Here is a 27,967-nt window from a genome sequence, read left to right on the forward strand (position 1 = left end):
AAATAAAGGCAATATTGTCTTTACACAGCAGTGTTGGTTTGTTTTTCAGATATTTTAGCTTCTTGATTCCAGTGCATCAACAGTAAAGACAGAATAAAATGTATTTTAAAAGCAGTAACAATATAAACCGTTCACCTTTGTCCGAGTGCAGATATATACGCACTGCTTAGTGATATGTGCTTTTGCTTTTTTTTAAATAACAGATAACCTCATAAGAATGTACCTATGTTGGATGAAATAAACACACACAGTGTTGTTTTTAAGGTTTTTTGGCTTGAGTCCTCTTGAAATGCAGAGCCATTGTCAAACAATAACAGTGATGTGCACCGCCGGGCCAAATCTGGAAAATACACTGCAACAAACTCAAAATCTTACCAGGAATATTTGTCTTATTTCTAGTTAAAATGTCTAATTTTTAGTCAAAAAATCTCATTACACTTAAAACAAGACTCATCACCAGAAAAATAAATATTTTTTTTATGATATTTGACAATTTTCACCTGTTTTAAGTAAATTTTCTATTGAAATAAGTAGAAAAATCTGCCAGTGGGAAAAGATTTATCTTCTCATTACAAGGCAAAAGAATCTTGTTCAACTGGCAGATTTTTCTACTTATTTCAAGTGAAAATCTACTTGAAACAGGTGAAAATTGTTGTTTTTTCCAGTGATGAGTCTTGTTTTAAGTGTAATGAGACTTATTCGACTAGAAATGAGACATTTTAACTAGAAATAAGACAAATATTCTTAAGATTTGGAGTTTTTGCAGTGCAGTTCATGTTTCACCTTTCAGTTGGTTCTTCAACCCTAATACAGTGAGTAGCGTCTCATTCCTTAACCCTTTAATGTCAGATAGTTCATATTTGATACAGAAATGTCTGAGACCTCTGTACCAATCTCAGAATAATATATTAATAAATAATATCATAAAAATAATTTGAAAAATTGGGGGGTATTTTGAATTTCAACATATAATAAAGAACATAAAAAAAAAACAGGATTATCTGTGTATTATTCTATGAGTCGGGCATTAAAGTGTTAAACAACCTTGTCACATCCTGCAGTTTTCTGTTTCAGAAGAGTCAAAAATGTTTATTACCTTAAAAAGTATCTGTAAATAAGCTACACAAAAGAAAATGCGATGGAAGAGAAAGCTTGGGGAGTAAAGCAACGGCTTGGCTCTGTTCCAGTGTAACCATGTGAGCCTGTTGGGATAATAATATTATCTTCATTTGTCTCAAATGATGAAAGAACGATTCAGGGACTAAGTCCAGACCTTAACGCCACTGAGAATCTTTGGGATGGTGAAAATCTTGTGCATTATAATCAATAAGAGATATTGGGGGAAAAACAAATCCATATTGGTCTGGAATTAATGTACAGGACTGTCTCAGAACATTAGAATATTGTGATAAAGTCCTTTATTTTCTGTAATGCAAAAATGTCATACATTCTGGATTCATTACAAATCAACTGAAATATTGCAAGCCTTTTATTATTTTAATATTGCCGATTATGGCTTACAGTTTAAGATTCCCAGAATATTCTAATTTTTTGAGATAGGATAGGATAAAAAATTTGAATATTCTGGGAATCTTAATCTTAAACTGTAAGCCATAATCAGCAATATTAAAATAATAAAAGGCTTGCAATATTTCAGTTGATTTGTAATAAATCCAGAATGTATGACATTTTTGTTTTTTTAATTGCATTACAGAAAATAAAGAACTTTATCATAATATTCTAATTTTCTGAGACAGTCCTGTATTGAGATTGCACAATTTTATTAAGATGATGCCATGGAGAGAGCATACTATAAAGTAAGCTAAAGGTTTGTTTACTTCCAACTCTTCCCTCTAGTGGTCAATGTGAGGTTAAACAGCTTAAAAACGGGCTCACAAAGGTTCACTTCCATGGAACTGTGTGAGGGATTTTCTCATTATTGAGATAAAGATAAATATGGGACAAAACACAATTAGAGATGTGAACCAAGATGGGACGGCACGGCTGCAATAATAGGAAGAAGAAGAAGAAGAACAAGAGAGCCTGGAATCTGTTTGTGGGTCAAATGCCCAAATTATTTTATGTTACATTTAATTTAAATTCATTATGGAAGCTAAAGTAATTCATTTAGAAAAACCCCAAAAGTTCAGATTTGTTGTAGCCACTGCAACTCAGTGTGACAATGTAACTTGATATATTGCTCTACTAGCAACCTGGTATGTTAAATGTAAATATTAAACGAAATGCATCAAAAAGAAAATAACAAAGATTGCTTAAAATGCAGCTGAAACATTACCAGGTTATTCAAGAGTTAATCTTTCCTTTCCTGGCCTGCAGAGAGCAACAGTAATGACACCAACAGATACAAGTAGATTCCATCAGAAAATAATCAAGCACACTGCAAAAACTCAAAATCTTAGCAAGAATATTTGTCTTATTTCTAGTTAAAATTTTTTAGTAAAAAAAAAATCTCATTACACTTAAAACAAGACTCATCACTGGAAAAAAACAACAATTCTCACCTGTTTCAAGTAGATTTTCATTTGAAATAAGTAGAAAAATCTGCCAGTGGAACAGGATTTATTTTGCTTGTAATGAGAAGATAAATCTTGTTCCACTGGCAGATTTTTCTACTTATTTCAAGTGAAAATTTACTTGAAACAGGTGAGAATTGTCAAATAACAAGTTATTTTTCTGGTAAAGACTCTTGTTTTAAGTGTATAGAGATTTTTTTGACTAAAAATTAGACATTTTAACTAGAAATAAGACAAATATTCCTGGTAACATTTAGAGTTTTTGCAGTGCAAGTCCTTCATGTGGAGAGTTTATCATTGAATTAGGCTCCGTTTTAGTGCTGAGATGCTGGAGCTTACATGACACCAGACTACACTGCAGAACGCTTTCAGCTGCTATTTTCTTCAGTTTCCAGTGTAAAACTGGACAGGAATGCATGGAAATGTAGAAAATAAGGTGTGTAAATAACTCATAAATCAAAATGTCTCCAAGCATTCACAAGTAGAGAGAGAGAGATCTTCAAAACATCACTTCCTGCACACGAGCATCACTACCAAGTCTGTGTTCCATCGTACTGAGGCCGTTGCTGCTCTGGGCTTCACTGGCCTGCAGTGTTCCAACGGTGAACGTGCAGCAGCCACTGTTGTGACAAACGGCTGTTAAATATGATCCAGATGAGAGTGTTGCTGCATCCTTCCCTTTTTCTCCGTGCAACAGATGCCCAACCGTCACAGTTTACCAGAGTTTCCTGCCGCCAGCCGTCTGTCGTCTGTCGTCCTCTCAGGACACCACGGGGGTCATGTCCCACAGCTGCAGAGACACAACACATTCAGCTGCTGGGGGAGGAACAATGCGCACAAACTAGAAGTTACAGTCGCAGTTTACTGAACTGATGTGGTTCATCGGGCCCTAGTTTTCCCCCCAGACTAAACTACAGGACTGTCTCAGAAAATTAGAATATTGTGATTTTCTGTAATGCAATTACAAAAACAAAAATGTCATACATTCTGGATTCATTACAAATCAACTGAAATATTGCAAGCCTTTTATTATTTTAATATTGCTGATCATGGCTTACAGCTTAAGAAAACTCAAATATCCTATGTCAAAAAATATGAATAGTCTGGGAATCTTAATCTTAAACTGTAAGCCATAATCAGCAATATTAAAATAACAAAAGGCTTGCAATATTTCAGTTGATTTGTAATGAATCCAGAATGTATGACATTTTTTTTTTTTTTTTTTTTTTTTTTTTTTTTAAATTGCATTACAGAAAATAAAGAACTTTGTCACAATATTAAAATTTTCTGAGACAGTCCTGTACGTCAACATTTTTTTATTTTAAATGATCATTTTCTAGGGTTCAGCTAAATGAGCTGATAAATGTTGCTTTTCCACTAGTATCTACTCAGCCCGACTCCACTCGCCCTCGTTTCTTTTCAATAACCAGATCAGTAGTAGGAAGTTGGAGTGAAGCTGCTGTGACGTATTTGATTGTGTGATCTAAACGAAGAAGACAACAACACTAAAGATGTAGAACCTGGAGGAGATGATAAATGTGCTGCTGGGTCTGTGGCTTGTGTTTGATATCAAGTTAAAAAATGAGAGTGAGAGAAACTTCAAGCGGCGACAATTTTTTTTTTGTTTGTTTGTCTCGGCGCTGCTGTACAAGTATTAGGCCAAACTAAGACAAAAAAAAAATTGGAAATTACGAGAATAAAGTCATAATGTTGCGAGAATAAAGTCGTACTATTACGACTTTATTCTCGTAATATTACAACTTTATTCTCGTAATTTCCCAAAAAAAATTTGTCTTAGTTTGGCCCTAATACTCCGTCGCGCTGCTGAAAAGTCAGCTGGAGCCGTGAGCAGCTATGAAGAGACAGAGATCCTGGTAGATCTGGTCGTTCCTTATCTCCGTCTAGATCCCTTTTTAATTCTCTCCTCAGCACCAGGTTTATGAACATCTGACCCTCAGAGTTGGATCATGAAACAGACTTTTGCTGCCATTGCTGGTTGAATAAAATGAACCAGAATCCGTCAGAGTCTCTTTCTCTGATTTCCTCCTCCTGACTCAGACGTCTGACTCCAACCCCCCGACCAATCGGTGGCCTGTAGTGTGATGATGTCAGATACAGCCGACTCAGCAGCTTAGAACCTCAGCAGAATAGTTACAGAAAAGTATCTACTCGGCACGTTAGACCCCTGGTGGAAAAGTGCAAAACCGAGGCGATTCGGGCTGAGTAGGTTCTAGTGGAAAAGCGCCATGAATGTGTGAGACTTGTGAATACAACAGAACAGAGAGTTCCATCCAGACCTTGAGAACCTTGTCGGATCCAGAAGTGAGCAGGTTTCCAGTGGTGGGCTCATAGTGCATGTAAACAATGTTGTGCTTGCTGTCGTGGAAGGTGGCTGTGGGCGCCCGGCTGGAAAACACAAGCATCGACACAGGTTTCAGAGCACGTGTGCACAAGAAAGATCCAACAACAGAGAGACTGTTACTCACTCGTCGTCGCTGATGGACTCGTGGCAGCTGTCGCACACGCGCACCTCGAACTCGAAGCCCATGAGGGGGATGGTGGAGCGTTTGGACGAACATTTGCCGCACACGGCCTGGCCGCACTTCCTGCAGTGGTGCTGATGAACACACGACCACTTCAACACTTTACACTTTTCACTTGCAAAAAGCTCCATTTCTTACCAGAGAAGCATAGTTTTGCACTGCAAAAATGTCTCATTTTTAGTCAAACAAATCTCATTACACTTAAAACAAGTGTCATTAACAGAAAAATAACTTGTTATTTGACCATTTTCACCTGTTTCATGTAGATTTTCACTTAAAATAAGTAGAAAAATCTGCCAATGGGACAAGATTTATCTTCTCATTACAAGCAAAACAATCATGTTCCACTGGCAGATTTTTCTACTTATTTTAAGTGAAAATTTACTTGAAACAGGTGAAAATTGTTGTTTTTTCTTGATTTTTTTGCTTGTAATGAGAATATAAATCTTGTCCCACTGGCAGATTTTTTCTAATTATTTCAAGTGAAAATTTACATTACATTATCAGTTTTGGAAAAAAAAAAAAAGACCCACCTGAAAATGTAATAAATTCGCAATAATGTAATAAGGTATTACATTATCGGTAAAAATTTTATTACAATATCAGTCAGGATATTTTATTACATTATTAGTGAAGTTATTACATTATTGGATTTTATTAAATTTTCAATTGAGTTAAGTGCAAATTTTATCACATTTTCAGGAAATTATTACATTATAGGGTGCTACAATCCCTGTAAGGAAAATTAAGGAACTTGGAAAGAAGTTTGGAAAATATATGCAACACTAATATTTGATTGATAATATTATTTATTAATATTTGATTTCATAAGATAATGTGTGATTCATTATCATTCAACCTAGAAAAAATTTCATATATATATATACACACAACAGCTTTTTCTGTTTTGGAAAACATATAAACAACTTGCAGAAATGATCTAATTGACATTCAGAGGATAAAAACTAAAGTATTTTAACATGAGGAAGTATCTTGGATGGAGGTTCCACCTGGGGCCACATGTCCACCCAGTCAAAGTAGGTCATCAATGGTGCAAATCTTATGCAAAAAGATTCAGATGCAGCGCGTTGGAGCGCAGAGGCGTTTCTGTGCTGCAAAGAACTATTGATTTAGAGAAATCTAAACAACTTTTAATGAATACATTCTCATAGATTTGTTCACAACAGGTCAGTATTTATGAAGTGCAACCCGTGTGCCAAGAGTCCTCCAGTATCACGTACGACTACTGCGCGTCTCCTGAAACTGTGGTCTATCTATGATAGTAGTGTGTGTTACGATACTAAATGTGTTGCAAAGCCTCCACACTACTGCGTTTTCAGGCCTGGATTGTACAGGGACGTTTTACATTCACAGATATAGTATCATGTAGCTGGGACCGGAATTGAAAAGTTCTCTTTGTTTGGAAAAGGGTTGGTGTTTGCAGAAGTTGCAGATGTCTGAATCTGTTTCAGTAGAGAAATCTAAAGGATGGTGTTAGGTGCTTGTTGTCTGCTGATGTAGTTACTGTTCAATACAAAACATCTTATCTTGAGTAGGCGTGTTTTGAAAAAAATCGATTTTGCGATTCTAAATCGATTCTCATATTAATTCCTAAAAATTGATTCGTATGTCTAAAGATTGATTTTTTTTTCATCATTACAACTTTTGGTATTGTTTTGTTTATGTCCAAAAAAGGAATGTTTTGTTGGACACAATGTTTTTGCCTTTAAATATGTTTAAAAGGTATGAAAACATTAAAGTTTTCAGTTATAATTGCATAAATTGTCTATATATCTTTACTTTATATACTGTCTTGGGGTTACATTTGCATAAAATGCTAAAAATCAAATTCTCAAAAATTAAAAACCCGAAAAACACTGAAAATGGAAGAAAATAAAACTGGAATCTGGGAAAAAATAAAACCGATTTCATACGTCTCTGTTTGCTGCCCTGGATCTGTTTGATAATTCTTATATCAGCATTCTGGGAGCTGATTGGTCCTTACAGCATCATTAGCTGCCAATACTTGCTGTTGAATCTCAATATAATACTAGTATTAATATGTTGGATAACTACACAGTCATATCATTCATGCAACAGCTCAAAAACAGTTTTAATAACACTAACCCAAATCAATACCGGAATTGAATCGGATCGAATCAAATCCTGATCATCGATTCTGAATCTTGAGAATCTGACTCGAATCAATTCTTGACATTTGAATGGATCCCCAGCCCTGATCGTTAGCGATACGAATAAGAGATTGTTACGTACCTGCCGCAGGCCGATCTTCTTACTGTCCCACATCTGTTTGAAGTTCCAGAAGAAAGGCTGCTCGCACCTCTGACAAGAGTCGCTGTCCAGCCACTCAGGAGTCTGCGTGCACACAATTTTAAATTGGACATTTCCTTTTTTCAACTTATAATCCCTGAATAATAACGGTGTGTGCATCAGCTGGACCTCCTCCTTCAACAGTCTCCTGCTGCCTCATCTGCCCTCACTCACCTCTTGTCGTGTTACGTCCATGTTCCAGATGACGATGCTCCCGTCTGAGCTGCAGGAGATGAGCTGACGGGTGTGTGAGGCGTAACACAAGCCCTGGATCTTGTCACTGAGCAGCACAAATACAAAACATGTTTACCTAGCAGTAAGCTCCACGTCCTGCTATGATGACACAAACACTTCCTTTTGCAGCCACCCTCAAATATTCTGACACTTAAAGGTGACCTATCATGGCATTTAATGTCTATTTTAAACAGGCCTTGAATGTCTTAAAAACAACCTTTTGATTGTTTTTGCTAAATAAATTAGAAATTCAGCCTCTGAGCCATGTCTTTATCTTCCCATTCTCTAACCTCATTATCTATGCAGGATTCTGAGTGGGCGGGGCTATGATAATGAGGCTCTGTGCTGATTGGCTGCCTGAATGACGCGATACACAGCTACGAAAAAATGACTCCGGCCGGTGGAGTTAGTTGTGGGCGTGGTTTCACGTATCGGAGACCAAACTATGTAAATCGCATTTTGGTTACGTAACAACAGGAGCAGAATCTTATTGGCTCGTAGATCCACATCACACTGGACGGCTCATCCGGGCGGCTGTACAGACACTGCAGAATCTGGTTGCTTTCCTCCTTCTCTGAGTTGGCACTTTATATATGTTAAAGAAAGAAAAAACCTGTTTTTCATAATAGGTCCCCTTTAAGAAAGACAAATGGATCTCTGCAATTCACAGAAACAACTGGATTCCAGACACCGAAATGTGGATTTGTGGTTCCCATTTTGTATCAGGTAATGTTGGATTTTTGGGTAGCTAACGTTAAACGGTCAAATCATAAAGTTTGGTGTCCTCATCACTTTAATTTCACCAACAAATCCTGCCTTGAAGTCGGACCAAGCGTCAAGACTTTTGTAAGCCTTCAAGCTTTGCTTCGTGTATTTCCCCAGCGTAGAAATTAAGTACATATAAATATCAGGAAACTGGATTCGTGGTCAAATATTAATGTCCATGGACCACTGGTTCTTGGTAACTGTACCAAATATTAATGTCCATGGACCACTGGTTCTTGGCAACTGTACCAAATATTAATGTCCATGGACCACTGGTTCTTGGTAACTGTACCAAATATTAATGTCCATGGACCACTGGTTCTTGGTAACTGTACCAAATATTAATGTCCATGGACCACTGGTTCTTGGTAACTGTACCAAATATTAATGTCCATGGACCACTGGTTCTTGGTAACTGTACCAAATATTAATGTCCATGGACCACTGGTTCTTGGGGTAACTGTATGGGTCACTGTCAAGTCCAACTGACTTTAATTTAAGCTGATAATCAGCTGTTATCCCGTCTTCTCCACTAGTTACAGCTGTTTTTACCACTCAGTGTGAGTAAGGGGGCTGGACCAGTGGGGATGTGACGTCAATGCAAACCCTCTATTTTGTGTTTTATACATTCTCAGAACATCTTTTAGAAAATGGCTTGTATTAGACCAGGGGTCGGCAACCCAAAATGTTGAAAGAGTCGTATTGGACCAAAAACACAAAAAACAAATATGTCTGGAGCCGCAAAAAATGAAAAGTCTTGTATCAGCCTTAGAATGAAGGCAACACCTGCTGCATGTTTCTATATTAGTTATAACTGGGGGAAGATTTTTTTTTTCATTATGCACTTCGAGAAAAAAGTCGCAATGTCGAGAAAAAAGTCGAAATTTCAAGAAAAAAATTGAAATGTCAAGATTAATGTTGAAGTACAATCTTGAGAAAAAAGTCGAAATTATCGAGAGAAAAAAGTGGAAATGTTGAGAAAAAAGTCAAAATCTCGAGAAAAAAGTGGAAATGTTGAGAAAAAAGTCGAAATGTAGAGGAAATAATCAAAAATTTCGTGAAAAAAGTCGAAATGTCGAGATTGGAAAGGAAAAAGGAAGAAAAAAAGAAAAAAAGGAAAAAAAGAGAAAAACAGAGAAAAAAGAGAGGAAAAGAATAGAAAAAATGAAAAAAAAGATGAAAAAAGGGGGAAAAAAAAAGGTCAAAATTTTTTGAAAAAGCTCCAGGAGCCACTAGGGTGGCGCTAAAGAGCCACATGCGGCTCTAAAGCCGCGGGTTGCTCATCCCTGCACTAGACAGAATATGGATGGTTATGCTACAAATCTCTCAGGTAACTTAGGTTTTCATTCAGCTTCATTCAACTCCGCTGAAATCCATCAAGCTAAATCGACCCCCGGTTACAGGGTACAATCACAGATTATTGTCAGTTTGGCTGACAGCGTGGGAGTTTTACTTGTGTCCTTGCAGTTCGATGGCAGTGCCTTTGCGTCCTCCGATGTCCCACATGATGATGGAGTGGTCCGAGCTGCCGGAGAACAGCACCCTCTGGACCGGGTCCCAGCACAGCGCTGTCACATTACCTGGAGGAGAAAAACCAATATGTGAATGAAACATGCCGACGCAAAGCAACGCTGCTCACACACAGTACTGGAGTTGAGGGGGGATGAGGGGGGATGGCACCCCCCCTGAAATAAAAACGGTCCAAATCATCCCCCCCTGAAAAAAAAACGGTCCAAATCATCCCCCCCTGAAATAAAAATGGTCCAAATCATCCCCCCAGTAAAACTGCCATCCCCCCTTTCCATCCCTTATGTAATTTCATCAATGAATGTGGTTTTACTGATATTTCAACATTTAGAGTCATCACCAGAAAAATAACTCGAGAAACTTGTTTCAAGTACATTTTCACTTGAAATAAGTAGAAAAATCTGCCAGTGGGACAAGATTTATCTTGTTATTACAAGCAAAAAAATCTTGTTCCACTGGCAGATTTTTCTACTTATTTCAAGTGAAAATCTACTTGAAACAGGTGAAAATTGTTGTTTTTTCCAGTGATAAGTCTTGTTTTAAGTGTAATGAGATTTTTTTTACTAAAATGAGACATTTTAACTAGAAAAAGGACAAATATTCTTGTTAAGATTTTGAGTTTTTGCAGTGATCCATGTTACTTATCCTGTGAAGGACAGAGTCATATTGATAAGTTCAGAAAAGTGTTTTTTATTAGTACAATTTTCACCTGTTTCAAGTAAATTTTCACTTGAAATAAGTAAGAAAAATCTGCCAAGATTTATCTTCTCATTACAAGCAAGAAAATCTTGTTCCACTGGCAGATTTTTCTACTTATTTCAAGTATTTCACCTGTTTACTTGAAACAGGCGAAAAAATTGTTGTTTTTTCCAAGTGTTTACTAAAATGAGACATTTTAACTAGAAATAGGACAAATATTCTTGTTAAGATTTTGAGTTTTTGCAGTGATCCATGTTACTTATCCTGTGAAGGACAGAGTTATATTGATAAGTTCAGAAAAGTGTTTTTTATTGTTGTGTTTTGATGTATTTGATGTAAGCCCAGTGGATATTTAAAGCTTACAGAAGGCTGCATTTAACTGCTGCTATGTCATTCCTGCAGTATTTCTGCAGGTGTTTTGGTCACTGCTATTATTTGTAATATATTATATTATCTGTAATCAGCACAAATTATCTGTCCCCATATGATCAAATCCACCATCCCCCGATTTCTTTTTACAACTCGAGTACTGGTTATAACTTATAACGGTGGTTCCCGGGACAAAACCAGTTGAAAACCTCTGGTCTAGAGTGAAAATAAATGGTCGAGCCGTGGGAAGGCTTTGCAAAAGTATTGTCAGAAGTGGGATTCGAACCCACGCCTCCATGGGAGACCAGAATGCCCGTACAGGAAGGATTGAACCTTGAGTCTGGCGCCTTAGACCGCTCGGCCATCCTGACAACTGCGCCATCACAACCGCGGGGACGTTATTTAATCACTGTCATAGACCGTGTCGAGTCTTAGTTTTTATATTTGATATTAAAGCGCCTGACAGAGTGTTTTGGAAAAGAATATTCTTGAGATATTAGTTTTGCTCTTATCTGCAGTGTTGTGGTGGAGGTTCAGCTATTTGTAATCAGCACAAATTATCTGTCACCATATGATCAAATCCACCATCCCCCCTGATTCTTTTTACAACTGGAGTACTGCTCACACATATGGAATTGCAGGCCAGGCACGCCAAGAAAAAGGGATCTAAATGTCCTGAGAGCTTTAAGGACGACTGCTCTTTGAAATAAGTTCTGATGTGTTGCTCATGCTGTCCAAACCCATTCATCTAGATGTGGGACGCCGGGGGGCGATCATGTACTCGTGCTCATTAGATCACTTTCATTTAGAGTAGGAACTGCAGCCTTCCTGTTGGGGATTTTCTGTCTCTCATTTTACTGCTTTTCTTATAATCAATAAAAACTAATTTAATCTGAAAACATTATACACATACAAATCACTTAGTACCCTTTGAAAAAAGTATTGAAAAGGTTCCTACAGTAGAAGTCAATCAGAGTAATTCATTATTTCAGGGTTTTTTTTTTCCTTCTCAACTTTGGTGTTCTACAAAATTGATGCCAAATGTTTAAATAATGTTGAAACACAGAGGCTGCATTCAACTAGGCCTGTGTTGAAAAAAAAACAATTTTCCGATTCTAAATCGATTCTCATATTAATTCCTAAAAATCCATTCGTATGTCTAAAGATAGATTTTTTTTCATCATTACATTACAACTTTTGATATTTTTTCTTTGTTTATGCCCAAAAAAAAGGAATGTTTTGTTGGACACAAGAATAACTACTGCCATGTTTTTGCCTTTAAATATGTTTAAAAGGTATGAAAACATTAAAGTTTTCAGTTATAATTGCATAAATTGTCTATATTTCATTACTTTATATACTGTCATGGGGGTCATTGCATAAAATGCTAAAAATCTAATTCTCAAAAATTTAAAAATGAAATAGGCCAAAAATAGAAAATATTAAATTGGAATGTGGGAAAAAATAAAACCGATTTGCTGCCCTGGATCTGTTTGGTAATTCTGACCCACGATGTTTCTGAAAGCAGTTCTATCAGCATTCTGGGAGCTGATTGGTCCTTACAGCATCATTAGCTGCAATACTTGCTGTTTAATCTCAATATAATACTAGTAGTAATATGTTGCAGAACTACAGTCATATAATTCAGGCAACAGCTGAAAAAACAGTTTTAATAATACTAACCCAAATCAATAACAGAATCGAATCAAATCTTGATAATCGATTCTGAATCTTACACGGCAAAAACTCAAAATCTTACCAAGAATATTTGTCTTATTTCTAGTTAAAATGTCTCATTTTTAGTCAGAAAATCTCATTACACTTAAAACAAGAGTCATTACCAGAAAAATAACTTATTTGACAATTTTCAATAAGTAGAAAAATCTGCCAGTGGAACAAGATTTAACTTCTCATTACAAGCAAAACAATCTTGTTCCACTGGCAGATTTTTCTACTTATTTTAAGTGAAAATCTACTTGAAACAGGTGAAAATTGTTGTTTTAAAATTTTAACTAGGAATAAGACAAATATTCTTGTTAAGATTTTGAGATTTTGCAGTGTAAGAATCTGAATCGAATCAATTCTTGACATTTGAATCAATCCCCAGCCGTACATTCAACACCGTCAATCAGCAAGCAAACTATGTTGAGCTGGGACATATTAGTGCTGGGACATGTGTTTGAGTTACCGGTGTGTCCCTTGAAGGTGGTGACCAGGCTGCAGCTGTCCTGCTCCAGCTTCAGGATGGTCACCTGCCCAGACTGGTCCCCCACGAACGCGTGCCGCGTCTCCACGTCAAACCTGGGGAGGGTTAAGGTCAAGGTAGAACAACTCCTGTCCTACAGGTGGACAACTGATGCAGTTAGCCAGGTTTGTACACAGTAGATCAGGGGTCTTCAACCAGGGGTCCGCAGCCCCCCCTAGGGGTCGCAGTGGTACTGCAGGGTCCTCCAACTTAAAAAGAAATAAAGGCAATTTTAGCCTAAATAATTTGAGAGGAAAAAAAATAAAAAATAAATATATATATATATATATATATATATATATATGATTGAGAAAACTCCATTAACAGGCGATAATAATCTACTTTTGACAATAACTATTTAGTCTACAACTCTACATAAATGATTCCCATGACGTGAGTCATGTGACTAATGTCAACTTTAGAGCGGAAAAACGAGCTAGCTAGCTGTTTAAGAAAAGAAAATTTGTTGCAAAATTAACTTGGCTATTTCCTATTTAACGCTAGTTAGACCTGATGGATAAATTAGTGACAATAGCGACTCCTAAAGCTGGAGATTGTAACGTTCCAGCTCGGCCTAACGTTACTCCTTCCACGTCTGACGAGGCCAAAGTTTCATCACCATTAACACATGTAGCTAATAACCCAGTCAGGAATTGGTTAATAAGATGATATAAGCAGAATAAAACACATTCAAAAGTTATTGTAAGCCAGGCTTAAAACTTGACACATTAAAAAAAAGGGGAAAAAATAAGAATTACAAGCGGGGGTCCCTGCTCTGTTTTTCTCTCATCCAAGGTCCCTAGGCTAAAAAAGGTTAAAGACCCCTGCAGTATATTATTAATAAAGTAGGAAAACCCCACACTAAATTAATTGGATCATGTATAAATGATCACGTGGCATTTAAACAAGATGTGGAATGACATTGTTGTGTGTTTCATTGACTGTAGTTAGCCCTCTCGTCTGACCTGGATGTGTCACTACACCCCTAGAATAATTATAACATGTCAGCACAGAGGAAACAGTGGCATTTATATTCTATCTGGTCCAAATCTTCCCTCTAAAGCCCGACAGAGGTGTAACTCTCTCTGTCAGGGGAAAGGATGTATACTGCTGCAGTTATTGAGCGTAGGTGAGGTGACTGACGAAACAAGACATTTAAAGATCAAGGTGAGCGTGTCCCAGTCCTGCTATAAACCAATCAAATGATCATCAAACACTGATGTTAACTACATACTGAGTAAAAAGAGTTTTTTCTTTTCTTTTCAAAACACTAGACAGCACTTCATATCCAACCAAATCCACAATAACAACAACACTGCAAAAACTCAAAATCTTACCAAGAATATTTGTCTTATTTCTAGTTAAAATGTCTCATTTTTAGAAAAAAAATCTCATTACACTTAAAACAAGAGTCATTACCAGTAAAATAACGTGTTATTTGACAATTTTCACCTGTTTCAAGTAGATTTTCACTTGAAATAAGTAGAAAAATCTGCCAGTGGAACAAGATTTATCTTCTCATTACAAGCAAAAAAATCAAATTTTTCTACTTATTTTAAGTGAAAATCTTCTTGAAACAAGTGAAAATTGTAGTTTTTTCCAGTTACGAGTCTTGTTTTAAGTGTAATGACATTTTCTTTGGCTAAAAATGAGACATTTTAACTAGAAATAAGACAAATATTCTTGTTAAGATTATGAGTTTTTGCAGTGAACCCTGAGAGCTGCATAGTGTACCCAAGGTTTCTTTAGGTGTCAGGCCTGACGGCGTGAGCTCCAAATATAATCTTATTCATCTAAACAGCCACATTTTTAACAACTTTAGACATTGTGGATAACTTGAGACCTCACTAGTCTTTCATTTCCAAATGTGTTTGATTATTTCCACTGTAGCTGTCTCGATTCAAATGACTGAAATTATTTGACAAAAGACTTTAAACATACAGGATTCAAACCGCTTTTATTGCACTGCAAAAACTCAAAATCTTAAGAATATTTGTCTTATTTCTAGTAAAAATGTCTCATTTTTAGTCATAAAAATCTCATTACACTTAAAACAAGACTCATCACTGGAAAAAAACAACAATTCTCACCTGTTTCAAGTAGATTTTCACTTAAAATAAGTAAAAAAAATCTGCCATTGGAACAAGATTTTTTTGCTTGTCATAAGAAGATAAATCTTGTTCCACTGGCAGATTTTTCTACTTATTTCAAGTGAAAATTTACTTGAAACAGGTGAAAATTGTCAAATAAGTTTTTTTTCTGGTAATGACTCTTGTTTTAAATGTAATGAGATTTTTTTGACTAAAAATTAGACATTTTAACTAGAAATAAGACAAATATTCCTGGTAAGATTTTGAGTTTTTGCAGGGTGGAACTGCAGTAGCTGTTTGAAACTCTCTAAAATGAGCATCAATCGAACCATCCAAAACACGTTTAGCCTCAGTTTAACATTCACACAGTAAAGGCTTTTTACCCACTTACCACGTCAATTATTATCTAATGCGGCGGCTCGTGAAATAGTATCAGTACAGAGTGACCCTAGCCTTTTAATCTCATCTACAGTGACAGAACAAAACAGAAGAAGTGGCAGTGACTGGAGTGTGTTTTTGCAGGGATCTCAGGGCCGTGCGGGCCATGTTCTCCCCCTGTGCAGGCCAGCAGGATACCATCACTGTGATGACCTCACGGCAGCTCATTGGTATGGATCAGTGTCAGCGCTGAGCACTCTCAGCCTTTCATCTGCCCATTACAGGCCTACTCAATCCGTTTCCTTGACAACAGCATGACGGATGTCTATTGTTAGTCCTCATTAGAACAAACTCACTGAAAGCTAATCTCAGCTGCCCACTCTGGAGTTGCTTGCTCTTCTTGCAAGAAAAAGAAAAGATTTTTTTTTTTTTTTTGCCCCAAATCCATAGCAAAAATGTACGGAAGAGTATCAGGGCCATGCAAGAGAAAACATATTTGAGAGGGGAAGATTTTTTTTTTTTAATTGTGCACTTCAAGAAAAAAGTCGAAATGACGAGATAATTTTTTAAATACAATTTCGAGAAAAAAGTCGAAATGTCTAGACCGGGGGTCGGCAACCCGCGGCTCTAGAGCCGCATGCAGATCTTTAGCGCCGCCCTAGTGGCTCCTGGAGCTTTTTCAAGAATGTTTGACCTTTTTTTTCCTTTTTTTCTTCCTCTTTCTTTCTCTTTTTTCTTCTTTTTATTCCTTTTCCTTTCCTTTTTAATCTCGACATTTCGACTTTTATCTCGATATTTCGACTTTTTTCTCAACATTTCGACTTTTTTCTAGGAATTTTGACTTTTTTTTCTCAACATTTTGCCTTTTTTCTCGACATTTAGCCTTTCGCCATTTGCCTTCATTCTAATACAAGAGTTTTCATTTTTTGCGGTTCTAGACATATTTGTTTTTTGTGTTTTTGGTCCAATATGGCTCTTTCAACATTTTGGGTTGCCGACCCCTGGTCTAGATTAATGTTGAAATACAATTTCAAGAATAAAGTCGTAATTTCGTGAATAAAATCGAAATTTCGCCTTTTTTCTTCAACATTTCAACTTTATTCACTAAATTTTGACTTTATTCTTGAAATTGTATTTCAACATTAATCTCGACATTTCGACTTTTTCTCGAAATGCATAATGAAAAAAAAAAGTCTTCCTCCTCTAAAATATTATTTTTATTTTTCTCCTGCCTGGCCCTAATACTGTTCTGTAAATATGGCATGTCACTTGTTACACACTAACACTCCGCTCCTTAAAACACCTGTAAAGGAATAAGAAACAGAGCAGAAGTGAAGGATACTGCAGCCCAGACACCCAGGCCGCGGTGCGGTACGTCCCCAGCTGCTGGCCGCTCTCCGAACAGTGCCAGGTGAAGTTCTTATCCTGGCCGGTGCTCAGAATCCACTCCATCTCCAACACGAACAGCACCACCGTCACCTTGCCCTGGTGGGCTGCACATACACACAGATAAAGCACATTAGAACCACTTTCATTTCCACTTTAATCACAGTGCAGGAAGCATGCAGGTGAAACGTATCAACCACTGTGAGCTCATCAGAGGTCCAGCCCCTCTGCTGCCACGGTTCTAAACCGCCCCCAACGCACACACTACATTTCCCAGAGATCCCCACAGTTTGGGCAAGAGGAGCCCAAGGGAAACAACAGGTTTAAAGCTGGAGAAACCAGGAACCCAGCAGAGAATATTGATATGAACCAGAGGTGGATCACTACGGAAGAGAATTAGGGCCAGGCAGGAGAAAAGTAAAAATAATATTTTAGAGGAGGAAGATTTTTTTTTTCATTATGCACTTCGAGAAAAAAGACAAAATGTCGAGAAAAAAGTTGAAATGTCGAAAAAAAAAAGTCGAAATCTCGAGAAAAAAGTCTAAATGTGGAGATTAATGTTGAAGTACAATTTCAAGAAAAAAGTCGAAATGTCGAGAAAAAAGTCAAAATGTCGAGAAATAAGCCAAAATGTCGAGAAAAAAGTCAAAATGTCGAGAAAAAAGTCAAAATGTCGAGAAATAAGTCAAAATGTCGAGTAAAAAGTCGAAATGTCGAGAAAAAAGTCAAAATTTCGTGAATAAAGTTGAAATGTTGAGAAAAAAGGCGAAATTTCGACTTTATTCTCGAAATTGTATTTCAACATTATTCTTGACATTTCGACTTTTTTCTCGAAGTGCACAATAAAAAAAATCTTCCCCTCTCAAATATTTTTTCTCCTGCATGGGCCTAATAATCTTCCGTAGAATCACTGTCCCAGGAAATGGATCTCAAAAATATTTCCTTGTTCCAGACACCAGGTCGTTAAATTTTACTGTGCCTGTTTAACTCATTTGAATAATATAATGGCTTGTACCCACAGTGTACCTCATCGTTCCCGCTCAGAAATCACAACACGAATGCAACGTTTGCAGGGAAGGTTTGGTCAATTAAACACTCGTGCAAAGACGATATAGTGCATGTCAGTGATGGAAATGTCAAATGTTCTCGTCTGGTTGCAATAGCAACCAGGAAAGTCTGATTTCTGCAGGACTGTATCCATAATATGGACTCTTTAAGAATCAATGTCCCTAAAAATTGTCACGCAAACTCAATTAACTAAAAAAGAAAAAAAGCAGGCAGAACATTCAGTATGCAGTCTGCAGAGATCAGTCAGTGGTTCTCTGGCCCTTTTATTTATGCATTACTCCACAGAAAAAAAAAGGATGGTGAACCCAGCCAGAGAGTAAACATCGATCTGGCTGCAGCTTTCACGGCCTGACGTAAACAGAGCCAAGCTGACTTTATCAGAGCCCTGAAACTGCTTAGCTGGAAATATACAACACACTGATTGTAACGCCACAAAGCCCAGCCTTGAGGTTTAAAGATCCTTCAGGCAAAAGAGAAAAGTGGATGAAACAGTTTGTTTCATATTGCAAAACTGGGCCTTTTTTATTTGATACTTCTTCAGGACTTATTTGTTTCACTTCCAGAAATGTGTAACAGGGTGTTTCTGACGCACAGATGCAACTGCACTTCCTGTCTCACCCTGGTAAGTGAGGGCCGGGCTCATCTTGTTGTAGTCCTCCGAAAGGATGAACTCCTAAAAGACAGGAAATGCAGATAAATGTTCGCACGAGAAAGAATGACCAAATATGTCCATAAAATGTGGAATACGCTGCTGTGTTTAAATTAGACTTTGGAGGTTTTCAACTCGATCAGCCTTCTCTGAAAAGGAAACTATGATTTTCTTCTTCTTTTTTTTTTCCAAACAATGACAGATGTTGGATTTTTGTTTCCTTCTTAAATATCTGCAGTACAAGCCTTCGATTTGAAATGTATTTTCACTGAAACATGACTTCAAAATGACAAAAAGAAAACAACTTGCCTGCCATATTCATAAGCCAGTAAACAAAAATAATAAGTCTTTTTTCTCTGGTATCAGCACTCTGACTAAAATACTTGTGAGAACCATTGGTTTTTAGGTTTTTCTCAGATTATGATCTAAAATGCAGCGTACATTATGCTACTGTGGAACCACAATCTAACCAAGATGTGATTGTTTTGCTGGTCTACAGTAGATGGGGAAAGAAAATATGCAATTTTAAGGTCAAAGAGGTTTCGCAGTGAGGTCTATTTTCTCAATGTTGTCTCATGTTGTAACTGAGGGAGGCATTAGTGCAGCGCTCCAGAATAACTTGTTCCACTGGTAACGCTGGGATAAAAATTCAAAGAGCGCCGGCTTATAATATGAAAACACAATTGAAATTTACTTTACTGCAAATCTTTGCTATGTTTCCAATCCTAGCTGCATTTCTGAAAGTCTTGGTAATATACAACTACTAGAAATGCAAAAATGTCCACACTAAATTCAAAATTCTAAGCGAGAAAGAAAAAAAACTCATTACATTAAACAATATTAAAAAGAAAAAAGAGAAGGCAGACACTGAGCTTCAAAATCCTTTAACTTAACTCAAATTGCAATTGATTTGCAGCAACTCTGATGTGTCACTAAATGTTCAACTATTTAACTGGCAAATGTCATTTCTGCCTGTGAGGCTCACTTAAATTGTATTTCTGGTAAAAACATATACCTATCCTCCTAATTACTTTGAACTTAGAGTTGTACCATGACATGCTGTGGAAAAACGTGCAGATTCATTCATTAGGTAACTTTACTGAACTGCAAGAGTTGCCAGGGTGTATTTAGTCAGAGAGAAGAAAGGTCAAAAGATCATCGACACATTTCTGAATCATTGTCTGTGTGACACGAGAATGTGACTTTTATGGCAAACTTTACACTGAGCAGTCAAGAGCGCTGCAGCCTTGAGGAGAGAAAATATTAACTCCAGCTCAGAGAATGGTCCAACATTTTCATTAAAGTACCGTATTTTCTGGACTATAAACCGCACCTGCATACAAGCCGCATCCGCTCTATTTAAAAAAAAAAAAAAAAAAGATATGCAAGCCGCAGATATTTCTGTTAGATTAGATATTTACTACATGTACAGAAGGATTTTGAACTGTAAATGATGTACATGTTTGTACCTAAATAGATCTTTCCTAACAGTGTCTTTTAACACGGCAGCCACTTTGCTGATTAAAACGGGACAGAACCAAGAGAAAATAACCGGTATTTATTTATCTATTTGAAATCTGCTTCTACCTACTTCTATCTGCTAAAGAAGAAGTAGTGTATTGTTCTTTGCATTTATTTTGCCTTAGTTTTGATTCTAATTCCGGTTAGAGCGCCCCGAGAGGTGGAAGAAAAATCCACAGAATAAAACCCTTTGTATAAGCTGCACGGTTGAAAACCTATGAAAAAAGTAGCAGCTTATAGTCCAGAAAATACAGCATGACCACTTAGCTTCAATATCTATGTCAAATATAATACCCAATCTTCCCATCAACACTGCAAAAACTCAAAATCTTAACAAGAATATTTGTCTTATTTCTAGTTAAAATGTCTCATTTTTAGTCAAACAAATCTCATTAGACTTAAAAGAAGTGTCATTACCAGTAAAATAACTTGTTATTTGACAATTTTCACCTGTTTCAAGTAGATTTTCACTTAAAATAAGTAGAAAAAATCTGCCAGGGGAACAAGATTTTTTTGCTTGTAATAAGAAGATAAATCTTCTGGCAGATTTTTCTAGAAAATTTACTAGAAACAGGTGAAAATAGTCAAATAAGTTATTTTTCTGGTAATGACTCTTGTTGTTTGACTAAAAATGAGACATTTTAACTAGAAATAAGACAAATATTCTTGGTAAGATTTTGAGTTTTTGCAGTGAACTTACAAAAAAATACAGTTCTTTCGACTAAAACTTGTATTTATTCAAGGAATTACGGCCAAAACCAGGAAATCAATTGTGAGCTGAATGAGGTCTGGGTTTAGGAAGGAAAGAAAAGCCAGAGGGCGTCCAGACGTACACAGATACTTCCAGTGTCCAGCCCCAGGGACAGTCTCCTGGTCTCGGGGTTAAAGGACATGCAGGAACACGACGCTGCGGACACAAGAATACAGTCAACACCCCGTCACTCGATGTAGTAATACTCACACACACACATACAGTAGTGAACGTACAAACAACATAAAACATGGTACCAAAGTCGGACTTTGTAACTATGGAGATGGTCAATAAAGTAAATGGTCAAATCAGCTGATTTTGTTGGTTTTTTAACACGTTCAGCTGGTATTTTGCAGTGGTTTGAGACATGTTACATGTAAACAAACTCCATCCACTAACAAGAACATAAGATGCAGTAGATTACTCCAGAAAAGGCTGAAGTTAAATAACATTTCCCCAAAAGAAGTTATTAAAAAAAAATTAAAATTTACCAGCTTTAAGTTTTTTATGCTGATGCCAACTGGAATACTTGACCATACCTCTTTTATTGTGACAAAATACATTTTAATTCCACCCACCCACGCACATACAGGACTGTCTCAGAAAATTAGAATATTGTGATAAAGTTCTTTATTTTCTGTAATGCAATAAAAAAAAAAAATGTAATACATTCTGGATTAATTACAAATCAACTGAAATATTGCAAGCCTTTTATTATTTCAATATTGCTGATTATGGCTTACAGTTTAAGATTAAGATTCCCAGAATATTCTAATTTTTTGAGATAGGATATTTGAGTTTTCTTAAGCTGTAAACCATAATCAGCAATATTAAAATAATAAAAGGCTTGCAATATTTCAGTTGATTTGTAATGAATCCAGAATGTATGACATTTTTGCATTACAGAAAATAAAGGGCTTTATCACAATATTCTAATTTTCTGAGACAGTCCTGTACACACCATGTTGTTGACGGAAAATAAACACATCTGATGTAACTATTTATGAGCGGTAATAATGCGTTTCCTCAACTAAACACAAAATGTGTAAGAAGTGTAGAAGCTTTTTAAGGTTTCCACACTTCAAAATAAGTATGCTGTTGCAATTTTCTCGTTGCGCTGCCTGTGGTTTTGAAGTGAAAAATTAAGAATAATGCACAATCTGATTCATGGTTAGTTTCCACAGATCACAGCAAATATAAAAAGTTTGAGAAGCGACACAGAGACGTGTTATTAGCAGACAATCTACAATCATTGTATTCTGCCTGCATTTTATCAAGTTTTGCATCATTTCAATCAGGGATTGAATTAAAAGTGCCCCGTTTTCATTGTGGGTACTGATTTCAGTATCAGTCAGCTCCGATGTTGGGCGTCTGCGTCTGCTATTCTTAGCAGCACATCGTGCTGATCATAGCATGGAATTTCCTTCAGTTGTAAAACTGAAGCTGAGACCAACCATCACAGACGTGCACTGTAAAAACCAGGTTGTTACATCTTCCACAAGCTCAGTCAGTCCCATGTCAGGAGCAATCATTTTATACAAATAAATAAAGAAATAGCAAATACACTTGAAACAGAAAGGTGGGAGCACTCACATGGCATTGTGTGGTAGACGCTGGGCCAGTACTGGCCGCTGTCTCTCTTCATCCATACCCGGATCGTCCTGTGGAGCGGAGGCACAAGAGTTTAGCTTTTGTTACATCCTATATCAGGGGTCGGCAACCCAAAATGTTTTAGAGCCATATTGGACCCAAAACACAAAAAACAAATATGTCTGGAGCCGCAAAAAATGAAAAGTCTTGTATCAGCCTTAGAATGAAGGAAACACATTCTGCATGTTTCTATATTAGTTAGAACTGGGGGAAGATTTTTTTATCATGATGCACTTCGAGAAAAAAGTTGAAATTTCGAGAAAAAAGTCGAAATGTCAAGATTAATTTTGAAGTACAATCTTGAGAAAAAAGTCGAAATGTCGAAAAAAAAGTCGAAATGTCGAGAAAAAAGTCGATGTGTTGAGAAAAAAGTCGAGAAAAAAGTCGATGTGTTGAGAAAAAAGTCGAAATGTCGAGAAAAAAGTCAAAATTTTGTGAAAAAAGTTGAAAAATGAGATTAAAAAGGAAAGGAAGAAAAAAGAGAAAAAAAGGAAAAAGATAAGAAAAAGGAAAAAAAGAAAAAAAAGAAGAAATAAAAAGAGAAAGAAAGAGAAAAAAAGGAAAAGAGAAGAGAAAAAGGAGAAAAAAGGAAAAAAATAAGAAGAAAAAAAAAGGTCAAACATTTTTGAAAAAGCTCCCGGGAGCCACTAGGGCGGCGGTAAAGAGAGTTGCGGACCCCTGTCCTAGGTAAAATAAATTCAACAATGGTTTTTGCTGTTCCATTTAGATTACAATTCCACACATTTATGACTAAAGGAAAGAAGATCTACAGTCACGATGTGAGTCACTTTTGAAAACACTGTAAGCAGCTAACGATCACATGAAATAATGAGGTGGCAGAAACACAGATTAATGCACACATGGAGACAACAGCAGCCGTCAGCAGCAGCTCAGGTGTCTGGGGGAGTCAGGTTGCTCCTGATGGGACATCCTGCCACAAGGATGCACCACACGACAGCAGCTTTAGCAGTAAAACCATCTGGGAAGTTGCTCATTGGGGGTTTGCCACTCCTCCCCAAGGAATAAGTAGTAAAACCACATCATTCAAACCCACCCACATCTGGAGCTTACCATCCCCTGTTAGGTCTTTACCTGCCCACATCTGCAGCAACCAACACACCGACAACATCCCACCACACTGCAAAAACTCAAAATCTTACTATGAATATTTGTCTTATTTCTAGTTAAAATGTCTCATTTTTAGTCACAGAATCTCATTACACTTAAAACAAGAGTAATTCCCAGAAAAATAACTTATTATTTGACAATTTTCACCTGTTTCAAGTAAATTTTCACTTTAAATAAGTAGAAAAATCTGCCAGTGGGACAAGATTTATTTTCTTATTACAAGCAAAAAAATCTTGGCAGATTTTTCTACTTATTTTATGTGAAAATCTACTTGAAAACAGGTGAGAATTGTTGTTTTTTTTCCAGTGATGAGTCTTGTTTTAGGTGTAATGAGATTTTTTTTTTACCAAAGATTAGACATTTTAACTAGAAATAAGACAAATATTCTTGTTAAGATTTTGAGTTTTTGCAGTGCATCAGTTCATCTTCCACCTTATCACGGCCTTTTCCATTCCATCTGCAGAGCGTCCTAATGTTACAGCACAACCTGGACTCAGAAGATGACTAGTATTCTTTTTTTATATTCTTTGGATGCTTACTACAAGACTTAATACATCCTGATAGCATTTTGAGCCTTATTACTTATGATTTGCCCTGAATGCAGGCATTGTGACGTATCGACGAATCGGCACAGATTACTTTTGTAATACTGTATTTGACCCGGTCTTTGTACGTTGTGACCGTATAGAAATGTAATTCTCCTCAGTTGTGTGAAATAAGAACTGGAAACAGGCATTGTGGCGTAGAATTGTCAAATTGGTTTAATTCACCCTATGAATTGTTACAGATTACTTCTGTAATGCTGTATTCAGAGGTGTATAATCCAGGTGCCATAAAGTAAAATCCTGTCCAGCAGTTGTTCCAACCCTCTGAAGAAGCATGTGAAGACAATGCTACAGCAATTTCTGCTGTTTGCAACATGGGAATTGGTTGTGTTTTCTAGTGGTGTTTAATCCAGATGCCATTAAGTGAAAAAGCTGTGTTTCTGCATCAGCCTGTACATTTAGAACAGGTGTTTTCACTAACAACCATCTCCCTGCAGAGGAGCTGGTTTAGTATTTGGTTGGAACAACTGCTGGACAGGATTTTTACTTAATGGCACCTGGATTATAAACCTCTGACTGTATTTGACTGTATTTGACCCGGTCTTTGTACGTTTTGACCCTATCAGGTCATCAGGTCATCTATCATCCATCCATCATCTATAGAAACGTAATTCTTGCCATTGTAAGAATGAGATGAACCTGCTGTACTCTACTGCCCTTACTTTTAACAACTTGTGCTTTTTATTATTTGACCTCTTTTTCTTATCATTTTATTTCATTTTATTTGTTATTGTGTCTTGCCGCTTTTAATGTGGATGTAAGGCACTTTGAATTACCTTGTGTTGAATTGTGCTGTACAAATAAACTTGCCTTGAGTCCCTTCAGGAATGAGTCATCAGGTATATATGATTTCAAACTCTTAAATTAGAAAGTTCACTGCCCCAACATCATGTTTTTCATCAGTTGTAGGTATTATCCAACTCCAAAGAGAAGGAAATCCAGTCTGCAGAAATGTGTGTATGACACAACAGAAGGCTGGATGAACACTTTCCTGATCCTCATGCAAATCCTCTGATAACAACATAACCCCCACATGCAGGGGGAAACACATCCAAGCCCAGACCTTCTGGTCGGTGTGCAAATCGCTGTTTGAATGGTAATAATCTTTCTAAAATACCCCGTTAACCGGAAACATAACGTTTGGATTAAGGGTATCATAGAGGGGGAGGCCACTCCATAAGCCCTCTCACGTTTCTGACCTCTACATTTTCTTTTATGTTGTCATTTTAGTTTTTTTTTATTTATTTTTAATTTTCTCTAATCAAATTCCATTGTGTTTTTTTCTCTTCTTCTTTCAAAAATGTGCAAATAAATAAATCAAAGGTTTTTCTCCCACTAGGGGAGTTTTTACCTACCATTGTTTATGTAATAATTGCTCGGGGGTTTATGTTCTGGTCTCTGGAAAGTTCCTGGAGACAACTTCTAATAGACGCTATATGAATGAATTAATGTTTATTTATTTCGGTACATTTGTAACTGAAAAGGGTGTAGGTAGAAGCAAGGTTTATATATACCTACCCCTTTTACTGGTACCGTACATTGGTTACAGCAAATACAAAAGAGCAAAGCTCAAGACTTTGAAATTAATTATCAGTAAACTCAAATATCCTATCATAGCAAAATAAGGAAAGGGACAGAGCTCAAAACTCAAAAATAACTTAAATTTCCCATTATAGCAAAAAATAAAAAATAGCGCATAGCTCAAAAACCCCAAAAATAAACTTAAATTACCCATCATAGCAAAAATAAAAGGTAGTGCATTGCCCAAAACCCAAAATATAACTTAATTTTCCATACCATAATGGCAAATTACATCATTTTTAAAAGTCTTTTAAGGCTGAATAGTGTACATGATTTGATATTTATAGGACAGTTGTTCCAGATGTTCACCACTTTGACAGATACACAGTGATTTTTTACATTGGGTTCGGGTCTTCGGTTTTTCAAATAATAAAGTTCCTTTATAAAGAATAGTAAAACGTTGTGTTTCTGTGAAAAGAATCAGTTTATGGAACAATCTGAATAAAGAAAACAAAGAATCCAAATCAAACATTACATTCAAAAGAACAATTAAAGCCTGTATGTTAAGTAAATATAATGAAATGTTAGTTAAGTTTGATTGACATACCATAGACAGTGGTTATTTTATTTTAGTTTTTTATTTCCTTCTTTTTTTTTTTAATTTATGTTATTTGTGAATTTATTTCTTGGAATAGGGGGCAGATTAGATAAGATTCTTCTTCTTTTTGCTCCCTTTTCATTCACAATTTATGAACATTTGTATTTGTATTTCCTCTCATGTTGTATCTCATTTTAAACAGATTCTGGACATGTGGATGCAGAAGTTTGGCTGGCTTTGTACATGGTTTGTATTGTAATGTAATCAACTATATAAATACAATTGAATAGAATAGAATAGAATAGAATAGAATCATCATGGGTAAAACAAGAGAAGGGATTTCTTTTCCTTCCGCACTGTCAGCTGACCTCGGCTGTTTCTGTACATTCATCATGAATAATGACCCTTGGCTGGATGTCACTCAGGATCCCACAAATAGCCCTTACATAAGAGAAGACATTTGCAAGTAAAGGTTAGTTTGGGCTCTCACCTGTCCTCGGACAGGCTGATGACTCCGTCCTCTCTGGGGATGATGACCGCGGAGCTCACGACCTCCTGGAAGGGCTGGATGGAGCTGAGCAGCCCGGGCTTGCGAGCCTGCGGCTGCGGCTGGAGCCCGGGCTGGAGCCGGGGCTGGAGCCCGCTGGGCTGGGGCTGGGGTTCGGCCGCCATGAGTCGCACTGCAACAACCCTCCCGGTCCGACACACATACCCCGCCTCGGGGCTGGAGCCGCCGGTTACAAGCAGCCGACAAGAAAGCGGCGCATTGTGCTGCTACGTGCAGGTCAGGGGTCCGGGCGGTCAGCTGACAGCGGCGCAAACACACGCTGATTTATGCTTCCGCGTTGCACCGACGCAGAGCCTACAGCGTAACCGCGTATACTACGCCGTAGGCTACGCCGTCGATTTAACGCGGAACCATAAATCAGGCTTTCCTCCCGTCCACGTCAAACGCGTTATCCGATTGGCGCCCCGCCCACTTTTACACAAATAAAAGCACGCGTTTTCAAACAGCTTTTAAACGTATCCGCCCCATGGAGCTGCGTCAACGTCGCCGCCATATTGGATGTGGCAAGACTGCGCTGTAAACTAATATAAGTAAATGGACTTATTTTCATAAAGCGCCTATCTACAAAGAAATTTACGTTTTACGTCTCATTTATTCATTCACACACGCACTAATATACTTGGGAAACAGTTAGGCACCAAATATAATATATTTAATTTTCTCAGATGGCAAAAATAAGAACTTTATTGATCCCACATAGGAGTAATTCTCAGAATTTTGTCATCAACAAAGCATATTTTACATAAATATTTTTAAAAATGTTCAAGTAACAAAATCATATTTGAACCATTTTTCAGATTTTTTCAG

The 27,967-nt window shown here is 37.0% G+C and overlaps 1 protein-coding gene and 1 non-coding gene across 2 annotated transcripts; both read right to left on the reverse strand.

Annotated features, from left to right (window-relative positions):
* Positions 1 to 2,672: 2,672 nt before the first annotated feature.
* wdfy2 (WD repeat and FYVE domain containing 2) lies at positions 2,673 to 27,395 on the reverse strand. The gene is made up of 12 exons (XM_061723064.1): positions 27,083 to 27,395; positions 22,684 to 22,751; positions 21,173 to 21,246; positions 18,788 to 18,842; positions 17,058 to 17,208; positions 13,191 to 13,303; positions 9,861 to 9,987; positions 7,583 to 7,688; positions 7,352 to 7,453; positions 5,021 to 5,151; positions 4,832 to 4,940; positions 2,673 to 3,324 (listed from the first exon to the last, which is right to left on the reverse strand). The coding sequence occupies exons 1-12, from the start codon at positions 27,262 to 27,264 to the stop codon at positions 3,295 to 3,297; spliced, it is 1,248 nt and encodes a 415-aa protein (XP_061579048.1). The 5' UTR covers positions 27,265 to 27,395; the 3' UTR covers positions 2,673 to 3,294.
* On the reverse strand, positions 11,268 to 11,373 carry trnal-caa (transfer RNA leucine (anticodon CAA)). Its single transcript has 2 exons — positions 11,336 to 11,373; positions 11,268 to 11,312 (listed from the first exon to the last, which is right to left on the reverse strand). It is a non-coding gene; the product is annotated as a tRNA-Leu (tRNA).
* Positions 27,396 to 27,967: the final 572 nt, after the last annotated feature.

Source organism: Cololabis saira, chromosome 6 (genome assembly GCF_033807715.1).
Source record: "Cololabis saira isolate AMF1-May2022 chromosome 6, fColSai1.1, whole genome shotgun sequence".
In the NCBI taxonomy this organism is placed as follows: domain Eukaryota; kingdom Metazoa; phylum Chordata; class Actinopteri; order Beloniformes; family Belonidae; genus Cololabis; species Cololabis saira.

What these genes read in the sequence shown, in the direction of transcription:
- wdfy2 (XM_061723064.1), bottom strand. Translation starts at nt 27,264, where the DNA reads ATGGCGGCCGAACCCCAGCCCCAGCCCAGCGGGCTCCAGCCCCGGCTC. An exon ending in GCCTGGGTGTCTGGGCTGCA is followed by an intron (nt 13,304 to 17,057) that starts GTATCCTTCACT and finishes AACCCTCCCCAG; the next exon opens with GTTTGACGTGGAGACGCGGC. An exon ending in AGAAGATCGGCCTGCGGCAG is followed by an intron (nt 5,152 to 7,351) that starts GTACGTAACAAT and finishes TGTGTTCATCAG; the next exon opens with CACCACTGCAGGAAGTGCGG.